The sequence below is a fragment of the Tauraco erythrolophus genome, chromosome 4, assembly GCF_009769465.1.
Source record: "Tauraco erythrolophus isolate bTauEry1 chromosome 4, bTauEry1.pri, whole genome shotgun sequence".
NCBI classification, from domain to species: Eukaryota; Metazoa; Chordata; class Aves; order Musophagiformes; family Musophagidae; genus Tauraco; species Tauraco erythrolophus.
The window spans coordinates 44,172,712-44,190,233 of NC_141468.1; the positions used below are offsets into that span (position 1 = coordinate 44,172,712).

Below are 17,522 nucleotides of genomic sequence, written 5' to 3' on the forward strand. Positions count from 1 at the left end.
TAGGAAATAAAAATAATAACAATAACAATATTTTATCCAGACAAGTAATTTATGGTGCAGTTGCTCACCACTCCTAGACCAATGTGCAGCCCGTTCCTGCCTAGCAATCCTGGAGCAGGAAAATCCCAAAACCACGATCCCAGAAGAGAAAGAGTAGGCCTTGGAAGCAGAACAACAGGCGACAGCCTCCAGGGACAGCGACCATTGAGAAAGAGAACCCATCCCCAATAAACTTTCCAATTTATAGTGAGCATGACATCACATAGTATGGAATACCCATTCACTGATTTAGGTGTCAGTTGCCCTGGCCATGCTCCCCCCAGGTTCTTCGACATCTGGGTCATTGGCAAAAACAAGCTGAAAAGTCCTTGATTACTACTGATACCCGCAGACAACAGCTGACTATAAACTAAAACAAAGTGTCTTATCAACTTTGTTCTCACCAAATCAGGTGCTGCAGTCTTCTTAAAAATGCAGCTTACTTTAGAAATGCAGCTTTTCTGAACAGAAAATAGATTCTATGATTCTATCCCAGCAAAACCAAGACATATAGATAAATAAACAATAAAACAGGTTGCAACGTTTCAGAGATGAAAAATCATGGTATGTGTTATCAAAATGACCTGATGAAAAAGACTGTCAAATTTGATTGTATTTAATATATCCCCTGCAACCCTGGGAGATACGATTTTCTTGAAATATCTTATAAAAATAATATGAATATATAGGTTCTAGTGCAACACTATATAATTTACCATAAGTTGACCTTTTTATAGGTTTTTGAGCCATTCTGTGTAACTCTATTAAAACAATATAATTAGTTGTTGTAGGATGTTTGAAATAAAGTCATAGAAAGAATAGTCTCCTCATTTACATTTCATACGTGCTTTCCTAAAAACAAACAAACAAACAAACAAACAAAATTAAGCAACCACACGTACACTACAAAATATTGGTTTGCTTTGGAATAATTAAGTATTTTCTAAATGACATAACACATGTCATAATGCAGTAGTGACTGCACAAAACACTGTAAAACAATTTCCATCTTGATTTATTATTTGCTGTACAAAAGGCAGAGCTCTCAATTGTGGAAGAGTTTCCTTACATCAGTCAAACACTGCCAGGCAAAACAGTCCTTCAGCTTCTGCTTGCTCTTTTAACCTGTTCCTGAGCTCCAATTACTTCGGCAGAGTTATGCTTCCTGATGTAACAAGTGTAAAGGTAAGTGTTTTATTAAGAAAAGATGGCCTAAGTGGTCAGGACTTCTTCCAAGTGAAAAGCAACTTAATCATGTTTTGTTTTGGTTTGTTGTTTTGTGTCTGGTGGGGTTTTTTTTAAAAAAAAAAAAAAAGACAATGATCCCTCACCTAAGAGCTCTGAACCAGCTGGCCATTTATAACAAAATTTAGACCAAAGGACAGAGATTTTGAAAACAATTAAATCTCTACAGGATTGTGAAAATAAGAGGCCCATTTAGACAGAGAGATTCAAAACCTTCAGTGAGAAAAAGCAGTGAAGTGAGTTCAGAACCTGCTGACAGCAACAAATCTGCACATAAAGTAGACTTTATAATATGTAAAGTGCAAAAAAAAGCTTATATAATGCTGAGAGTCATCCATAAGATATATACTCACAGAAAGCAAGATTTCTTTAGTTACATAATTGCTTCAAGTTTTTCCCATTTTAGTGAGATAAAATTTGTAGAGAATGGAGCACTACTTCTATCATCAAACATGATTAAGAAAATAATAGAATCATAGAAAGGTTTGGGTTGGAAAGGACATTAAAGATCCTCTAGTTCCAACCCCCCTGCCATAGGCAGGGACACCTTGCACTAGAACAGGTTGCTCAGACCCTCATCCAATCTGGCCTTAAGCCAATATAGTTTTATTTATATATATATATATATATATATATATATATATATCCCATTCTATCATAGCCTAATAAAGCAAGATATTCAGACAATCCAAAAAACTTTACTTGAACTTAAAGCTGGGAGCTGAATTAAACAAGTAAAAACACTGAATTAAGTCATGAGATCTGGGATTCAGCCTTCTTCATTAAAATCTTCAAGTACAAACAGGAAAAAAAAATGAAAGGAAAAAAATCTTTGTGACTATCATAATTACAGGTTAGGAACACCAACATACGCCTTTGTTTAGAAATGTGTGTGTGTGCATATACATACATACATGTACACACACACAAAAAAATATTTCTATCCATATTAAATATGAATGGATGAAAACTCCACCTGAAGTTTGAAAGCACTAGGACCACAAATGTTCTCCTCCCTTGTCTCAGACTCACATTTCACTCCTGTTTCTGCAGTGGACACCGTTGTCACACTGTACTTGTCTGAACAGTAGAACTGCAACGAAAACTTTAGGTCACGCATTTTCCTTTAGCCTCCACTATTGCCAAGACTTTCCCACCAGAAACAAGGCTTGGGTTTCTGGAGGCAGCATTTTACTCACAGTCCGATTAGGAAACAGTAAAATTACCTTGTTACTTTAAAATTGCACTGCCAGTAAACAAACAAAATAAGATTTGCAAAGTTTGTTCGTTACAATTACGAATACACACTTCCTGATCTGTATTTTCAAGGAGCACGCAAACAGTAGCAGCACCAGACAGGAGTTTAATAACTTTCCTCACCCTATTTTAGAAAGTTAGCTATTGATATTTGAACAAAAGCATGCACTATTTCAAAGAGGACTGCCTTCATCTCAGGAATCTGTCAAGATTGCAGTGCAAGGTAGGTTGCTTTAATGAAATACAAACCCAAAGTGAACTACATCTGCACTTCTCTAGAGACTAAAGGGTACATTTCTGCTACCAAATACTAAATTTAAATGTCTTTAAATTGTTGAGAATAAAAAAATCATTGAAATTTTGCTGTTTTCTTTTCAATAAGTGATACATGCCATCACACTTCCAAAGAAAAGCTGCTAACACAGCTACTAAAGGTAGTATTAACAGTAGGGAGGGATCTATAGCTATCATTGTGCTTCAAAGCACAGCAGAATGGTTAATTTTATTACAAAAACATTGGAAAAGGCATTGATTCAGAAGTATTAGAACAGCCAGTCATCGGCTCGGTGACAGTGCAAGATACCAAAGGCAACGCAGTGGGTCTGTAGGGTGAGGAAACAGGTAACTAAGAACCAACTTTGAGAGGCTCCGCAGATAGTTTTTGGGATACGCTTGCAGCTGTCACAGCTACTGGACTGAGGTGGAGACCGGCTGCAAGACTGTACCTACCTACAGTAGCTGTTTCCAAAATATGACAAACCTAGTCATTAGGGAAGTCATTTTGAAAAGATGAGAGCTCTCTTCTCACTTTAAGATTCAGGAAGCGGCAACTGCAACAAGAAGTATAAGTAGATAAACCTGTGGTTTAAAGAAAACCAACATCTTCCATCCTTAAAGCAATGAACGTCACTCAATAAAACCACAACAAAATGCCTTTGCCAGTTTTCAGGTTTGGCTGGCTATACTGTAATAAACTAAAATAATGGAACTACATTCTTTGTTTCGGTCCATAATGGCTCATTTTTCACCAAGACGTAATTTTCCCTTTTATGAAATATTTTTTCCTTTTTAGTTCCTTCAGCTCATTTGTTCTGCTTTTGAGGCACCAAGCTAAAACATACAATGACTAACGAAGGAGACCCTGTAGCTGCAATGCATCAATCCGATTTTGTTGACTGTTCACGGGTCACTGCAACATCAGCTTCACATGCCTGCTTTGGAGACCGAATGACAAACAGGACCTTTTCTTTCTCCAAGCTGCACAGGTATATCATCTAGGCAAGCAGGAAAATAACTCTGGCCTGCTGTCAAAAGTTTTAGTCCTCAAATTTAAAACTATATTCAAATAGCCTCGATTATATCCAGTAATAAAATTTACTGGCCAAAGGATTTAAATGCCTAAGGTGTTTAAATCAATTTGTTTAACATAAAGTATTACCAGATAACAAACAGGTAGTGAGTTATACTGCAGAGCTAATGTTCAATACCCACATCAAAATCCTATCCCGCTTGACTTCTACTCAAAAAAAAGCTGTTGATGTCATTTATCATACGCCATTTATGATATACACTTTATTTTTTAAACCATGAAAATATGAAATGTCATAATGATTAAGTAAAAGGATTTCATTTTCCATTGCAAGGGAAAGAATGTTGGAAGACCAGAACTTACTTATTTAGAATAGAATAGGCTAGACTATTTCAGTTGGAAGGGGTCTACAACAATCATCTAGTCCGACTGCCAGACCACTTCAGGGCTGACCAACAGTTAAAACATGTTATTAAGGGCATTGTCCAAATGCCTCTCAAACATTGACAGGCTTGGGGCATCGACCACCTCTCTAGGAAGCCTGTTCCAGTGTTTGACCACCCTCTGGGTAAAGAAATGCTTCCTAATGTCCAGTCTAAATGTCCTCTGGTACAGCTTTGAACCATTCCCACTTCTCCTACCACTGGATGCCAGGGAGAAGAGATCAGCACCTGCCTCTCCGCCTCCCCTCCTCAGGGAGCTGTAGAGAGTCAAAACTCAGTTCCTACTGAGTTTTTTGTAATTTGTTTAAATAATTTCCCAGACTAATGCAAGAACATTCAAGATGAAATCCCGATGTGCTTGCACATCAATTATATCCTAAAACTCAAATGGAAAACCAAAGGTAGATATCAGACCTAGAACAGAAAATGCAAGAAAATTCCTTTCCCAAATGTGATCAGACCCCAGGAAGGTTCTTCTCCAAACCATATCTGGATTAAACTTGGAATACTGCAAAATTCCTGTCAGAGAAAACCACTCCATAACACTTGAGATGATATAAAAAAAACAAAAAAATAAGTTAACTTTTTCAGCTCCTAACAATCATTATCCTGTGAAAATCAAGACATTCCTGAAACTAATTATTAAAAATAATTGCCATTCATATGGGTAAAGGATTACCAAGTGCCAATGAAGAAGATAAAATAGACAGCTCACTTGAAAACTACAGAAAATTTTTTGACATCTCTGTAAAAATAAGGACTAATGAGGACACCTCCTTTGGTATTGTCTAAGACCTAAAGAAAATTTATACCCACGTGTTTGTAAACTTTAAAAACATCCTTTACGTCGTTCTGTGATAGTTTTTACCACTACTTTAAAAAAAAAAAATTCTTATTGCACAGCCTTTATATAAAATACTAATTACTACATCCCTGATTACCCTCAATCTTACAGTAGACAGAATATAAAAGCCTAACACACTTTGTGAACATTTATGATCTGAGAAATTAAGTAGGCCAACAGAAGTACAATTAGAAGACATTATTCTACCCTCTCCTTAAGAGCACCCACCAGCAGGATGCCACTGGGGATGGTTAAGTACTCTCTCTCAGTGCTGCGGCAGGCACCAACACAGTCCCCTTGCAAAATCGTCAGGAACTCAGTCTGCACTCCTTGTCATTGCAACAACGGGCACGCAGCATTTCGCAGCACTGTTCTGCAGCCCTCTTTTTCACTCTACTGAACTTCATCTTCTCCAATGCAATTCACTGAAAAAGAATTTTCTCAGCAATTAATTGAGTTTCAGCATTTGACTTCTGTTGCTCTAAAATCCCACGTATTATCGGACTCCTGGTATTGGAGTAGCCTTATGCTTTTATCAAAGCAAGCATTTTAGCGTGGTGGAAGTCATTGCTAAAGAAGAATTATTTCTCTTAGGATAAGGAATAAACAGAAGAAAGGAGATTACTGCTATACAGCTAGTACTCTACAAATTATCAAAACCAAATCCACAAACTTCAAGGAATACTTCCCCTTTGTCAAAGAGTAAGCACAATAAAAAAAATAGAATTTTGTGTGCTAGGCATTGATGGAAATGTAAACGCTTAAGAAACTGTACTTATTTCAGAAATAAGACTAGGTGATATTGAGTGGTATATTTAATGCATATCAATGAACTTTACAGCATTATTCAGCACCAGGGTAAGAGACGGTTCCCTGTTTACAGCCTTTTGCAGGAGCCTATCAAAGACTCGATATCTAAGGTCCACTAGAAGCACTAACAAACTACAAAAGGCTGTCTGTAATAAGAAAGGACTGAATTATTACACCACAATAATAACTGACCTACTGGTAAAAAGACCAAAACCACAGCAACATCTCAGAATTTCCACCTTAAAGGCAGGGGAAAAAAACAACACATGGTTATAATATATAATTGGATAATTGAGTTTTCAAGCTTCAAGTCACTGTTTCAGTCAAAAATTCTGTAAAGCAAATTGCAAATCACAAGAAATTGTATTTCATGTGATTAGATGGCATTCTATTTTTAACACTACTGATTAACTGATGGAAGTGGAGTTTTTCCTTCAAAAGTGCTTTAGTCATCATAAAGTGCCAACAAATATGTTAATTAAACACATTTGTAGAACTTAAAAAAAAGTGTGATTTCATGTTTGGTCTCTACAGCTATTTCTACAGCGCTCTCTGACAAAATTACCATTTAGTTATATCAACATATACATGCGTATGTCAGGAGAGGGAAGAAAACGTACCAGGCCACCACTACAACTTGAATCCCTTTTATCATGTTGATGAATATTGCCAATGTCAAATTTACACTAGTATGTCTGTAAACATGTCCACAATTGTATATTGTGTTCACCACTTTATATTATTTCTGATGTGTGAAATAGCCTCGCGTTTCAGCCCTTGCACCAGGAGAAAGGCTCTTTGGAAACAACAGCACATTGCAACAGCATGTAAGAGCAGACGTAGCTCTCCTATTCGCTCTCCACATAAAATTATTGAATAGCCTTGCTTAGCATTGCTTTAAAAACAAATTTTTATTTCTAAGCAATAATTTATACTGAGAAGGGTGTGTGCTTGTGAAAGAACAAGCGTGTGTATAGGAACTGTATCACTATAAGAAACGTACTAAGTAGAATGATAACCAATAGTTTGATATTCCAAGTATTACTGTATCTGTATTTTATTCATCTAACTACTTTACTCACAGCGAAAAAAAAAAAAAAACAACATGCAGAAATCCCCCCCACGTTTCTACACTGAGTCAATACGCTTACGTAAATCACGTTGCCAGAAGTGGGGTCTAAAGAAGAGTTTAGAAAAGAGAATTAGAAAGGAACATACTATCCTCATTGGGTGCTAAATATAGAGAGCAAAACCTCTTTCTTTCCGGTTGTGGCTGAAGGAAACCATCCTCCCCAAGATGAGCCGACAGTCTGAAGCACAGGACAAGCAGGAGGAGTCTCTGGAGAAACGAACAGCACTGGAACAGCACTTGATAATGAAAAGAACTTGTCTCTTCCATCTTAAAACTACTGGACAGTATTTCATAAGAGATTATAAAAATATTAAAAATTTATACAGGATGCCTTTCCTCTTCTCTAATCTTTCTACTCCAATTGCAAGGTAACTTCATAGGATGAGAACAGTCACTTTCTGCCAGGGAGAAAAGGACAAGCAAGTTTCACACAAACTTCCCTTGAAATATCTCAAAGTTCCCACAGCAAAGGAAACTAATAAAGGATTTGGAATTATTCTGAGTTCTGCTCTTCTCTGATTACAACTCAACACAAATTCACTAAACAAGCAAAAATGCTGACTTCTTCTTAGGGTATTGATTAATACATTTACCTTTGACTAGGTACCGGGCACTTTGAGAATATAGGGACCTCGAAGATATCAGTTTTCTTACATCACTCTTTTCGTATCCTGACTGCGTTATGTGACAATGGCATGATAATATGAAACCTCATCCAAGGGCAGCATTGAAACCTGTGCAATATTCTCCAGAAGTTGTGAGCTATTCCTCTCACCACCATCTTAATGAGTTTGAGGTAAGTTCTCATCCCCAAAGTAAACCATGTAAGAATTTTACCACTGTAAAGAAATGTGACAGCGCATTGCGTATTAACTCCATAAAGGATGGGAACGTGGTCTGCCAGATTTCTCAAGCAAAAATACGTCTCACGTCGTTACCATCTTGGGCTGTGTATGTTAAGCTAATTTCCACTTCCAGTTACACAAAAACAAATTCAGCCTAAGTCTATTAACGCAATTATTTTGGACTCATATGAAGACGAATCTGGCTGTATGCATGTGCACATACGTGACAGCATCTATTTCTGAAATTATCATCTCTGTGGTATTTATGTCAGAGCCATGACACAATGCTTTTCCCAGAGGAATAAGTGACAGCGAGAAGGCTGTTTTCAATGGGAAGAGGAAGCCAAGAGCTGGCTTGTTTCCATGGAAACACTAGCAGCATCAGGCAGAACAGCTGTAGAGGAAAACGCAGAAGTTGGGGAGGCAGAAATCTTCCTGATTTTACCTCACTGATATGTCAGTACCATCAGAGACCAACTACGTTTAAGGTAGATCAAGCCAGCTGATGTTGAATACATCATGTATTAAGCTACAATTTCCAATTAAGACTTTTAAAAGCCAACACACCAGAAGCAGATTAATAAAAATTATTTACAATGCGATTTAGTTAGCCCATGTATACATGAAGCTACAGAGAGTATGAGTATCTGTAACAGTGATGCATAATGATTTTTGTCATTAGGAACAAATCTTGCTGATTCGTTAAAAACGACAGCTCCTGTAGGCTAAATGCTTCAAGCACAACGACTGGTTTACACTAATTTAATCTAATGGACTCTTTTCCCACTTTAAAAATAAATTCAGACTTTGGTTACCAACATGGCAAAAGGAATACCTTCTTCATGGTTCCTTTATCAACCTTCACTATTTTCCTTGCATCATTTTCAGATAGATGTTTCCTGCATAACTCAAAAATTATTAAATGGTAAAATCTGAAGTATATTTGCTTTCTTTGTTGAATAAAAGACAGAGAGTAAAGATTTCCACTTATAAATTAAAGGCCCTTTCCATTTGTTAAGAAAACAAATAAACTTTGCTATTCACTATTAATCTACAAACATGTAATCTGAGATTAATGTATCTTCACCACTCCGTTCACAGGATCTCAGACTATCCCAGCAGCATTGCTTCCACCAAAAATAAAAACCGTCATGCATCACGGACAGCCAAAGCCCTAAAAATATAACTCACTCCAGTCATTCACCATAGTATACGACAGGTATCTAGGTATCCGGAAAAAGCAAAGACGTAAGTTATCTTTGATAAGAATGCTCTCCAATATTATTTCTGTGGCTTTAGCCTTTCGAGAGCATCTATAACACCTTATTTTCTCCCTCTCCCATCTCACTCATTTCAGTTGATTCTTCCTACAACCAATCCCACCAAACGTTCAAAGCTGGTGTAGATGTTACAGCACATCAAAAGGAGTCTCTGACAATGCAACTTCATGTAAAGCAGTAGATGGGAACTTTGTATTTCCATCCAAAAATATCGCTCACCGCTCAAGTCCAGCTCTTCATGTCACGATGAAGCAACTTAAGATCAGTATTTAAAAAAAAAAAAAAACAACACTTACAAAGTGTAAGTATCTTGATGCTTAGACTGCGAGGCTTTTGTGGTTTTATCTGCATTTCAGTGAATTCTTACTTTCAACAAACTTTACAAATACTCACTAACTAGTTTTTATTCTTCCCTTGTAAACCAAGTAATTATGGTCTTTCCTATAGATAAAGACCATACAGCAAATGGGTTGTGTAACTTGCCTTCAGCTGCCGCAAACAGCAAGGATGTTGCAGGAAGCACCTGCTCGAGTGCCCTGGGCCACGCTGACTCCCGTGCTGCTGAGCTATCCAACTTCGCAGGCACTGTCCCCTTACCCATGAACAGATTTACAGTCTTCTCAAAAAGTGACGGATACATAGCTATGAACTTTGCAAATCCCAGGGCTGTTTCTGAGTCCCTGCGCTAAGTATGTGAGTAATCCATAATCCTTAGGAAAAATCAATGACAAATACTAATTACTTCTTTAAACAGTCTCGTGTTTCAACTATTATTCAAAAGTTAAAGGCCTTAAAAGCTTAATTAATTTGAAATATGATATCTGAGACTAGCACTGACATTCTAGGTCCTGCTGGGCATCAGCAGACACTCTTTTAAACTCAGTGCTCAATTACGCCTCTCGTACTATCTTACAAACTATTTAGATATATCTTCGCAATTCCCTAAAGTGTAACAAGTACTTTGCACTTAAAAGCCAACAAAGGATACCAGAATCATTTACAGGTATTAACTAGCAAAACTCGTGATACACATCTTTGATTCCGATAAGAACCAGGTGTCTGTTTCAGAGATGCTTAAACCAACATACAGAAAGAGCCTTAGTTGCCCAACACTTCTCCTCCTATGACAGTATCTTATGCCAGCAGCTTTCCATATCTACATAATAGCATTCTGTCAAATAGCAGTTTGTGAATGATTGCTCTATTAAGCCTAGAGTGAAAGGAGTACGCTGTACTCTTTAATTTCATTTCACAGTCTATGAAACCCAAAGCGATAAAATGAAAACAGAAATAATATTCAGGCGTAATTCCTGCACTTGAGAAAGAAAAGTGTTGCAGGTTTCAAAGCAATTGTATGTACATGGATTACATTTTATATTTACAAAAAACACGTCTAGTAGATATCGCTATCTGAATATCAAACTGCATATGCTAAAAGTTGAAAATTTTTTTTTAGAATCTCAAATAAAGTAAACCTTCTTGTCAAGAAACTAGTTCCACTATTTATATAACATCACTGGATGGTCTTGCTAGAATAATCTTGTGCATGCACTATCCCCCAATAGGTTACCATGGCAACTTATATTTTATTTTCTATAAATTTCTATTTTTAGAGATCACAGTTTAGGATAAAGAAAATCACAAATATTAAGTACCATTTCATTAACAGAAAATCTCCCATTTTTATCACCATCATACTTCCCAGAATAGACATTGCTGAAGTTAAATCGGGCTAAAAAAAAATAATTACCACAGTTATTAAGAAAGTTTACCACTAAGCAGCCTCACGATAATCTAAACGGTGTATGAGTCAGTAGCTAACACTACAAGGCAAGGACTGATGTTCTCAGAGTTTTGTCTTGATTTCAGTAAGGCCAGGATTTCACTCAGATGTTTTTAGAGTTAGTCATCATTTCAGCTGACACAAAACAAAAGCGTATTTGCCAGAATACTCAGAAAATAATATCTTTGTTTCAAGTGTGGGAAGACGTTGAATTGACAGTAACATCTCAATTCCAAACTAAGGTTACCATCACTTTAAATGACTGTGTTCAAGAGTGCTTACTAAGTGCATGCTAGTCCTTAAATACAAATCTACTTAATGTTTTAAAACTTGTCGGCAGTTCTCAAAGTTGTCTCCCTACCTGAAAGATCAAGGTAGAGAGTTGCAGCCTTGAAGAAAATGAAAACACTGATTTAGACACTGTTGTTAAGCTCTGACACTGCCTTACTCTGGCTGCCTGAGGTTGAAATCAGAATATACTGTTTAAAACCAGTTTTTAAGCTATAAAAAGGTAAACACCTTAACTTCTAAGAGATTAATATTGCCATGTCGCAATTTTCTATTACAGTGTTAGTTGCAGCATTCATTTTGCAAACTCGAAATATCTTTACCCGAGCCACTGGCGGTTCAGGATGGTCTGGTACAGGTAGAAAATTTGGAAAGCAAGTGTCTCGAGGTTCTGTCAAAGAGTAGACCAAAATGGACTGAAAACCCAAGTGACACCTACAACTCCAGGGCACAACTGCAATCAGTGTGCCTACCTTCCTATTTCTCCTGGTATCTTCCATTAAACATTTGCTCCGTACTCCTCAGTTCTCCAGCAAAGTTGAGTGGAAAGTTTCCCTATCGTAAAAGCTGCAGATTCGACGCCGTCAGCAACTTTCCAGAAAACAGTAGTTGATAAGACAACCTGCAGGGCAATCACCGTGTGTGCGCTACTGTTTCGTCAGGCAACTGACAGCCAAATTTTTCTTTAGGATTCAGACAGCTAAGATGCGAGCAACATGGGTATGCCATCGATGAGCAAAGGTAGACACTTCTGGTAGTTTTTCTATGGAATCGATCCTTTATTAACAACGTACTTCAAGTATCAGCTGGAGCCAGCTGTCAAGGGAAAACGTATTGGTGGGCAACCTACTAAAACGTAAACAATGCTGGCACTTGGCAAGTGACAGCAGTAATGACGAGGACTATTCACTTTCTGTTTAACTTACCTCACTAAGCTCACAGGAGTTGCTAACTTTCACAGAAACCGCATCAGGCCATAGGGAACAATTCAGGAAGTCACTCAACCACACGCTTCTGGTCACATCTATGAGATTGCCAGTGAAATCGGTGGCACTGATCAGGAGACAACACCCACCGTAACTGCACTTTCTGCAGGGTGAGGCTTAGCTCTGAATACTTCATGGGAATCCTGGTAAATATGCTGCAAAACACTTATTACCATTTTATAATCGAACACTTCCAGTTACAAGTTCTTTTTCGTGTATTGCAGGGAGGATTTGCTGGTGGTTGCTTTTCTCGTTGTTAAATCTGAGGCACCACTGTATACTTCTCTCAAAGGAATTGCAGTCATTTGTTTGCTCCAGGGCCCTGGGTTGGAAAGCGAGCCTGCATCACCACTGACAAGAGCAACTAAAAGATGGAACTCAAACCCAAATCGTCAAAGTAGAAAGCAGTCAGCATCAAAACCTAAAACCCCTATCTAAATAATGGAAACTTAATACGATCATTTACTGCCTTGTACCCACACCCTCAGTCACAGAGCCAGTGAGGGTCACCCTGATAAATCAATGGAGGAAGAGCCAGGGTGACCCTCTGTCACATTACTTTGTTGCACTCAAATTGCCTCCCAGAGCAGACAGAGAGAAGCTGGGAAAGGGCTGAGGTTACTCTCCTGCATCGCTGTCACCACCTCACCCCAAACCCGAGACCTCTGACAGCTAGGGGAAGGATGGTGGCCTCCCGGTGGGACCAGCTGCCCTGGCCCCAAACACATCTCCACGCAGGAGCTCAGAAAGTACAAGGGCACCTTGGGGCTGCTCCTGCCTGCACCCACCCAAACAGGTCCCCCAGCGAGCAGCACTTCAATACTCCCACCCAGGCAGGGGTGAGCATGGCTTCCTTGCAGGCTCCTCGGGGCACAGCTCCCACCTCACCCCACGTACACTCCCCAGGGAGATGCCAGCACATCAGGACCCCTCGCTGCCTGATGCTGCCTTCGGATGCAGAGGGGACAAACACCACCGTCTCACGGGGGCCGACGTCACTCCCATGCAACAGCCCACCAAAGCATCTCCTTCTCATGCCCACCTGCAGCGGGGCAGGCTTCTCCTGGACGCCCCACACACCTGCCTCCCACATGGGGGGGGGACCACGGTGCACGCCCCCCAGGAGCCCCTCGGCCGCCCCGGGCGGGAGCGCCGTCCGGCGGCGCTTACCCTGGCGGCCCGCGAGGAGTAGGGGTCCTCGAAGAGCGCCCAGACGCGGGGCTGCAGCCGCCTCCAGCGCCCGCCCTTGCCCTCGGCGGCCGCCGCCACGTCCTCGATGCCCAGCCTCTTGGCGGCCAGGTCGTCGTCGTCAGGGGGCGGCTCGCCCGTCAGCAGGTCGGGTGCCTCGAAGATGTCGAGGGCCTCCTCGGCGTCGCGGTGCTGGCGGTAGGTCATCCAGCAGCAGGGCTCCACGTCGGTCTCGTCGATGCCCCAGAAGGCCAGCTCCTCCTCGAAGAGCGGCCCGCAGACGTCGGCGGGGCAGTGCAGCTTGCCGGTGCGGTAGTAGTTGAGCACATAGGCGAAGACCCCCGGGTGCCGGTCGAAGAAGAACTCGCTGGCGCCGCCGCTGCCCCGGGGGCTGCAGCCGCTGCCGGGCTCCGGGCAGCCGCCCGCCGGTGGCGGCGGCGGGTTGGGGGGCGGCGGCGGCGGCTCCTCGCCGCCCGGAGACTCGCTCTGGGACTCGGAGGCGAGCAGGGCCAGGCGGGTCCCCGGCAGGGTCTTCAGGGTGCTGCGGTAGGTCTCGTGCCGCGTGCCCCCCACGTTGAGGATCACCCTCTCGTTGTCCTCGAGCTTCCCCATCGCTCCGGGTCGGACATGACTGGGGAGCGTGCGGGAGGCGGCAGAGGGGACCGGTCGCTAGGCAGGGTCGGGGGGAGGGCAGCCGGTCGCGCGTAGGTCCGCGGGGACGAGCTTCTGCATTAAACGCAAACGGAAAGAAGCAATTGAGGAGAAGTCCCCCTCCAAGCGTCGCCGGGGTGGGGGGGGAGGCGGCTATTCCCGGCCGTCACCGCCTGCCCCAGCCCCCTCGATCCTCCCCATCTCCCGCCGCCTCGCACCGCCGGGAGAGCCCCCCCAGCCCCCGTCTTCCCCGCCGCCGACCCCCGGTGCCGCGCAACCCACCGCCGGGCTGCTCCGCCGCACTCTTTCCGCGGAGGGCTCTTCCACCTGCCCGCCCCAGGCAAAGCTCCGGGCTCCCTCCCCGCTTCGCCCGAAAGCAGGCTACCGAAACGGCACTCCTGCTTCTCCCACGAACGGATCCGCCACCGTCCCCACCCCCTTCTCCCTCGCGGGGCTGCGTGAACCGAGCTGATGGAATAGAAAGTGTGCGGTTAATTATTTAATGGGCATCTATCTTTTATTATCCTAACAGCTTAACGAGGGCGGGGGGGAAACGATCAGAGCTTTGTCTCTCTCCTCCTCTCCCTCCGCCTCTATTTGGGAGGGAGGGATTGCTTTCTGGGAAGAAATACCAAGCCCCCCCCAGCAGCTCAGGCAGCAGGCACACCCTTGGAAAAGCTGGCTGCCTGGAGCTCAGCTCCCTACTTTCCCAGATAAATCACGAAGACAAGCGTGCATCTCTCGGGGAAGAGCCGGTGGAACCGGCGCCGGGCTGCCGTGGGCTTCTCCGCGCTCCCTCCCGCCAGCCCCTCTTCCTCTCCGCCGCCCCTCCGCTACCTTGGCCAGAGGAGGGAAAGCGGCTCCGCTTCTCAGGCGAGCTCCGGTGGTGCGCGGCGGTGGATGCCGGTTCCCCGCCGCTCTCCCTGCCCCTTTGCCAGGCGAGAACTACTTGTTGTTGGGGCTGGTTTTGGCTTGTTGGGTTTTTTTTCCGCGGTCAGGTAGCTGTTTTACCTCCCTCCATGCTCAACTCCGAAAGACGTAAAAGCGGCTCCCGCCGCCCGCTCGGAGATCCCGCTCCCTTCATTTTACAAGGGAGACGCCGCCTTTCCACGTTGGGACTGTGAGCCAGCATCGCAGGCGGGAAGCGAGAGCCATGGGCGGCGCGTCGAGGCTCCTCGGGCACCGCTGCTGCCGTAATCCCAGCGCCTCTTCGGCCAAAGGAACCCAAAGGTGAAAACGCACCTCGTTTGGGGCTGAAGCTCCTCCCCGGGGCGGGGGCAGGGGAGCTCCGTACGGCCCTCCGTACCCCTCCGGCCCCCGCTCCCAGCCCTGCGGGGCGGAGGGAGGCGGCAGCGAAAACAAATATCGCGTCTATCCGAAAGAGGCCGGACCACATCCGCTCCTGCTACGCGTAAATGTGTTTCACCTAAGGGAGAACACGCGGGAAGGGATCGGGGCTGAGAATAGCTGTTTTTCGGAGGAACGCAGGAAAAGCAGCGCCGAGCTACAGGTGACTGTGGAGGGGAGCTGCTCAGCCCCCAGGAGAGAGTCTTTCCCCCGGCAGGTCGGCGCCTGCAGCGCCTGGGTCCGCAGGGTCCGCAGCCTCGGTGTGCGGGGCAGGGGATGCGGAGGATGCCGGCTGAGCGCGGCGGCGGGGAGAGCCCCGGCTCCCGGGGAGCCCCCGGAGCCAGCTCCGGCACAGGCCGGCAGCTCGAAGATCCCTGGCTTCCGGGGGTCGGGGAGAGCGGGCTCAAGGAGAGGGGATCCAACTTTCATGTCAGCTGGGAAAAAGAGATAGGATGCAGCGAGTGCACGTCGTATGTTGGAGGTTGAGGGCGGAATGGAAGTTGGGAGTCCCCAGTAGTGTATAAGGAGCACAATGCCTGTGCAAAGTCTCTGCCTCCAAGCCAGCTGAGTTATTTTCTACATCCTATTTTACTGATGCCTGGTTTCAGCTGGGTTGGACAAAGGGAAAGAAGCTTCCAACCTCAGAAAGAAGACAGACAAAAAGAGAGGTGATCCTTCTTGCTGACTCCTCAAGAGAAAAATCTTCCTCCACATCGAGGGTATTCCCTGGCATGAAGTAAGGTAATGAGTGGAATAATGGTATCTGAAACATCCTCCTTTTGCGTCAGAGCCTTTGGCCGGGCATGGCTTTGGGAGGGCAAAGCTCTGCTGGAAGCGATGCTCAGAGGACGCTGTGCTTAGACCAGATTGCTTTAACCCAGATCTGTCTGTATGTGGCTTCCATGATGTAAACACAGACTCCCAAAGAGCAGCAACTTTAGGAAGTGAGTTTCAAAAGCCTTCTCCAGATGTATGTTTTGAAGTTCCTAAAAAAAAAAAAAAAAAAGGCAAAACATATCCTGCCAAAGCAGATATAATCAGTTAGTGAAAACTCCTGGAAGCCAAAATTCATATTCAATTACATATTTGTAAATCCAATGGAAAGGACTCACCTATCCTAAAGCAAAGCAACACTGTTTATGCCATACTCACTTTCCTTTGCAGAGCGGATTTTTCTGAAAAGGGGACATAGGGAAGGAAGGAACAAGACCAAAATGAATATTCATTGTCTTCTCTCTGACCTAGAAGAGCTTTCTGGAGAAATGCAACGTATTAAATCTCTGCAGCATTCATCCATTATGGGGTGGCAGTACCTGCCAAAACACTATAGACAAACTTTATGATCATGGAATACCAGGACTTCCCTCTGAACTGTCACCGCCCAAATCCCACCTCTCTGTTCAAGTTAAGAGACAACCACTTGTCTCCAAAAAAAAAAAAAAAAAAAACAAAAAACACAAAAAAACCCAAACCAACCCACAAAACACCAAACCACCACAAACAAGAAAAAAACCCAAACCAACAACAAAACCAAACACAAAACCCACCACCCCCAAAAAAAACTCCACAAGCCACCCAAAAATCTAAGAAACCTAAGACGAAAAAAGATAGCATTTCGTAAACAAAAACTTTAGTCATACCCCATAATGCCAATGCCATGAAAAAGGCGTGTGCTATGAGAAGTCTGTTTACACTTCAGATTTCTTAAGCACACAAGTTTTTTTATTGCACAGGGAAGAATAAGCCACAGAAATAATTTTTCCAGTTGGTAAGAAAAGGAATAGTCTCCTCCAGAATATAATAGTCCTTCAGTCACGTCAAAATGTCCATACTCTACAACATGTCTGTTACTAAATATAATGCTATTAATTTCTCTGTGTGTCAGTCTTCCTTTTATTTTCAGCATGTGGCAGACTTCTCAATGAAGGATGAAATTCCTTTAGACATTGACTTTCCAGAGCCGACATTTCCTTGAATGACAGTATTCTACATAGGAAACTGTAGTAACTTTTATGAATTCATTTCCTCCCTACAAGAGACTGACCTGAATTTTTGCACTCCTCAGTTTCCAATAA

The 17,522-nt window shown here is 43.1% G+C and overlaps 1 protein-coding gene across 8 annotated transcripts in view; it reads right to left on the minus strand.

The window, feature by feature from the left end:
• The window catches only part of KCNC2 (potassium voltage-gated channel subfamily C member 2), a 111,127-nt gene extending 97,066 nt beyond the window's left edge, over nt 1–14,061 (minus strand). For 7 of the 8 annotated variants that reach the window (XM_086609935.1, XM_086609942.1, XM_086609940.1 and 4 more), the window contains exon 1: nt 13,432–14,061. In XM_086609935.1, coding sequence (XP_086466061.1) covers nt 13,432–14,061 — 630 coding nt within the window. The remainder of the gene's footprint in view (nt 1–13,431) is intronic. The other variant, XM_086609937.1, reaches the window with a different exon arrangement.
• Between the last annotated feature and the right edge of the window lie 3,461 nt (nt 14,062–17,522).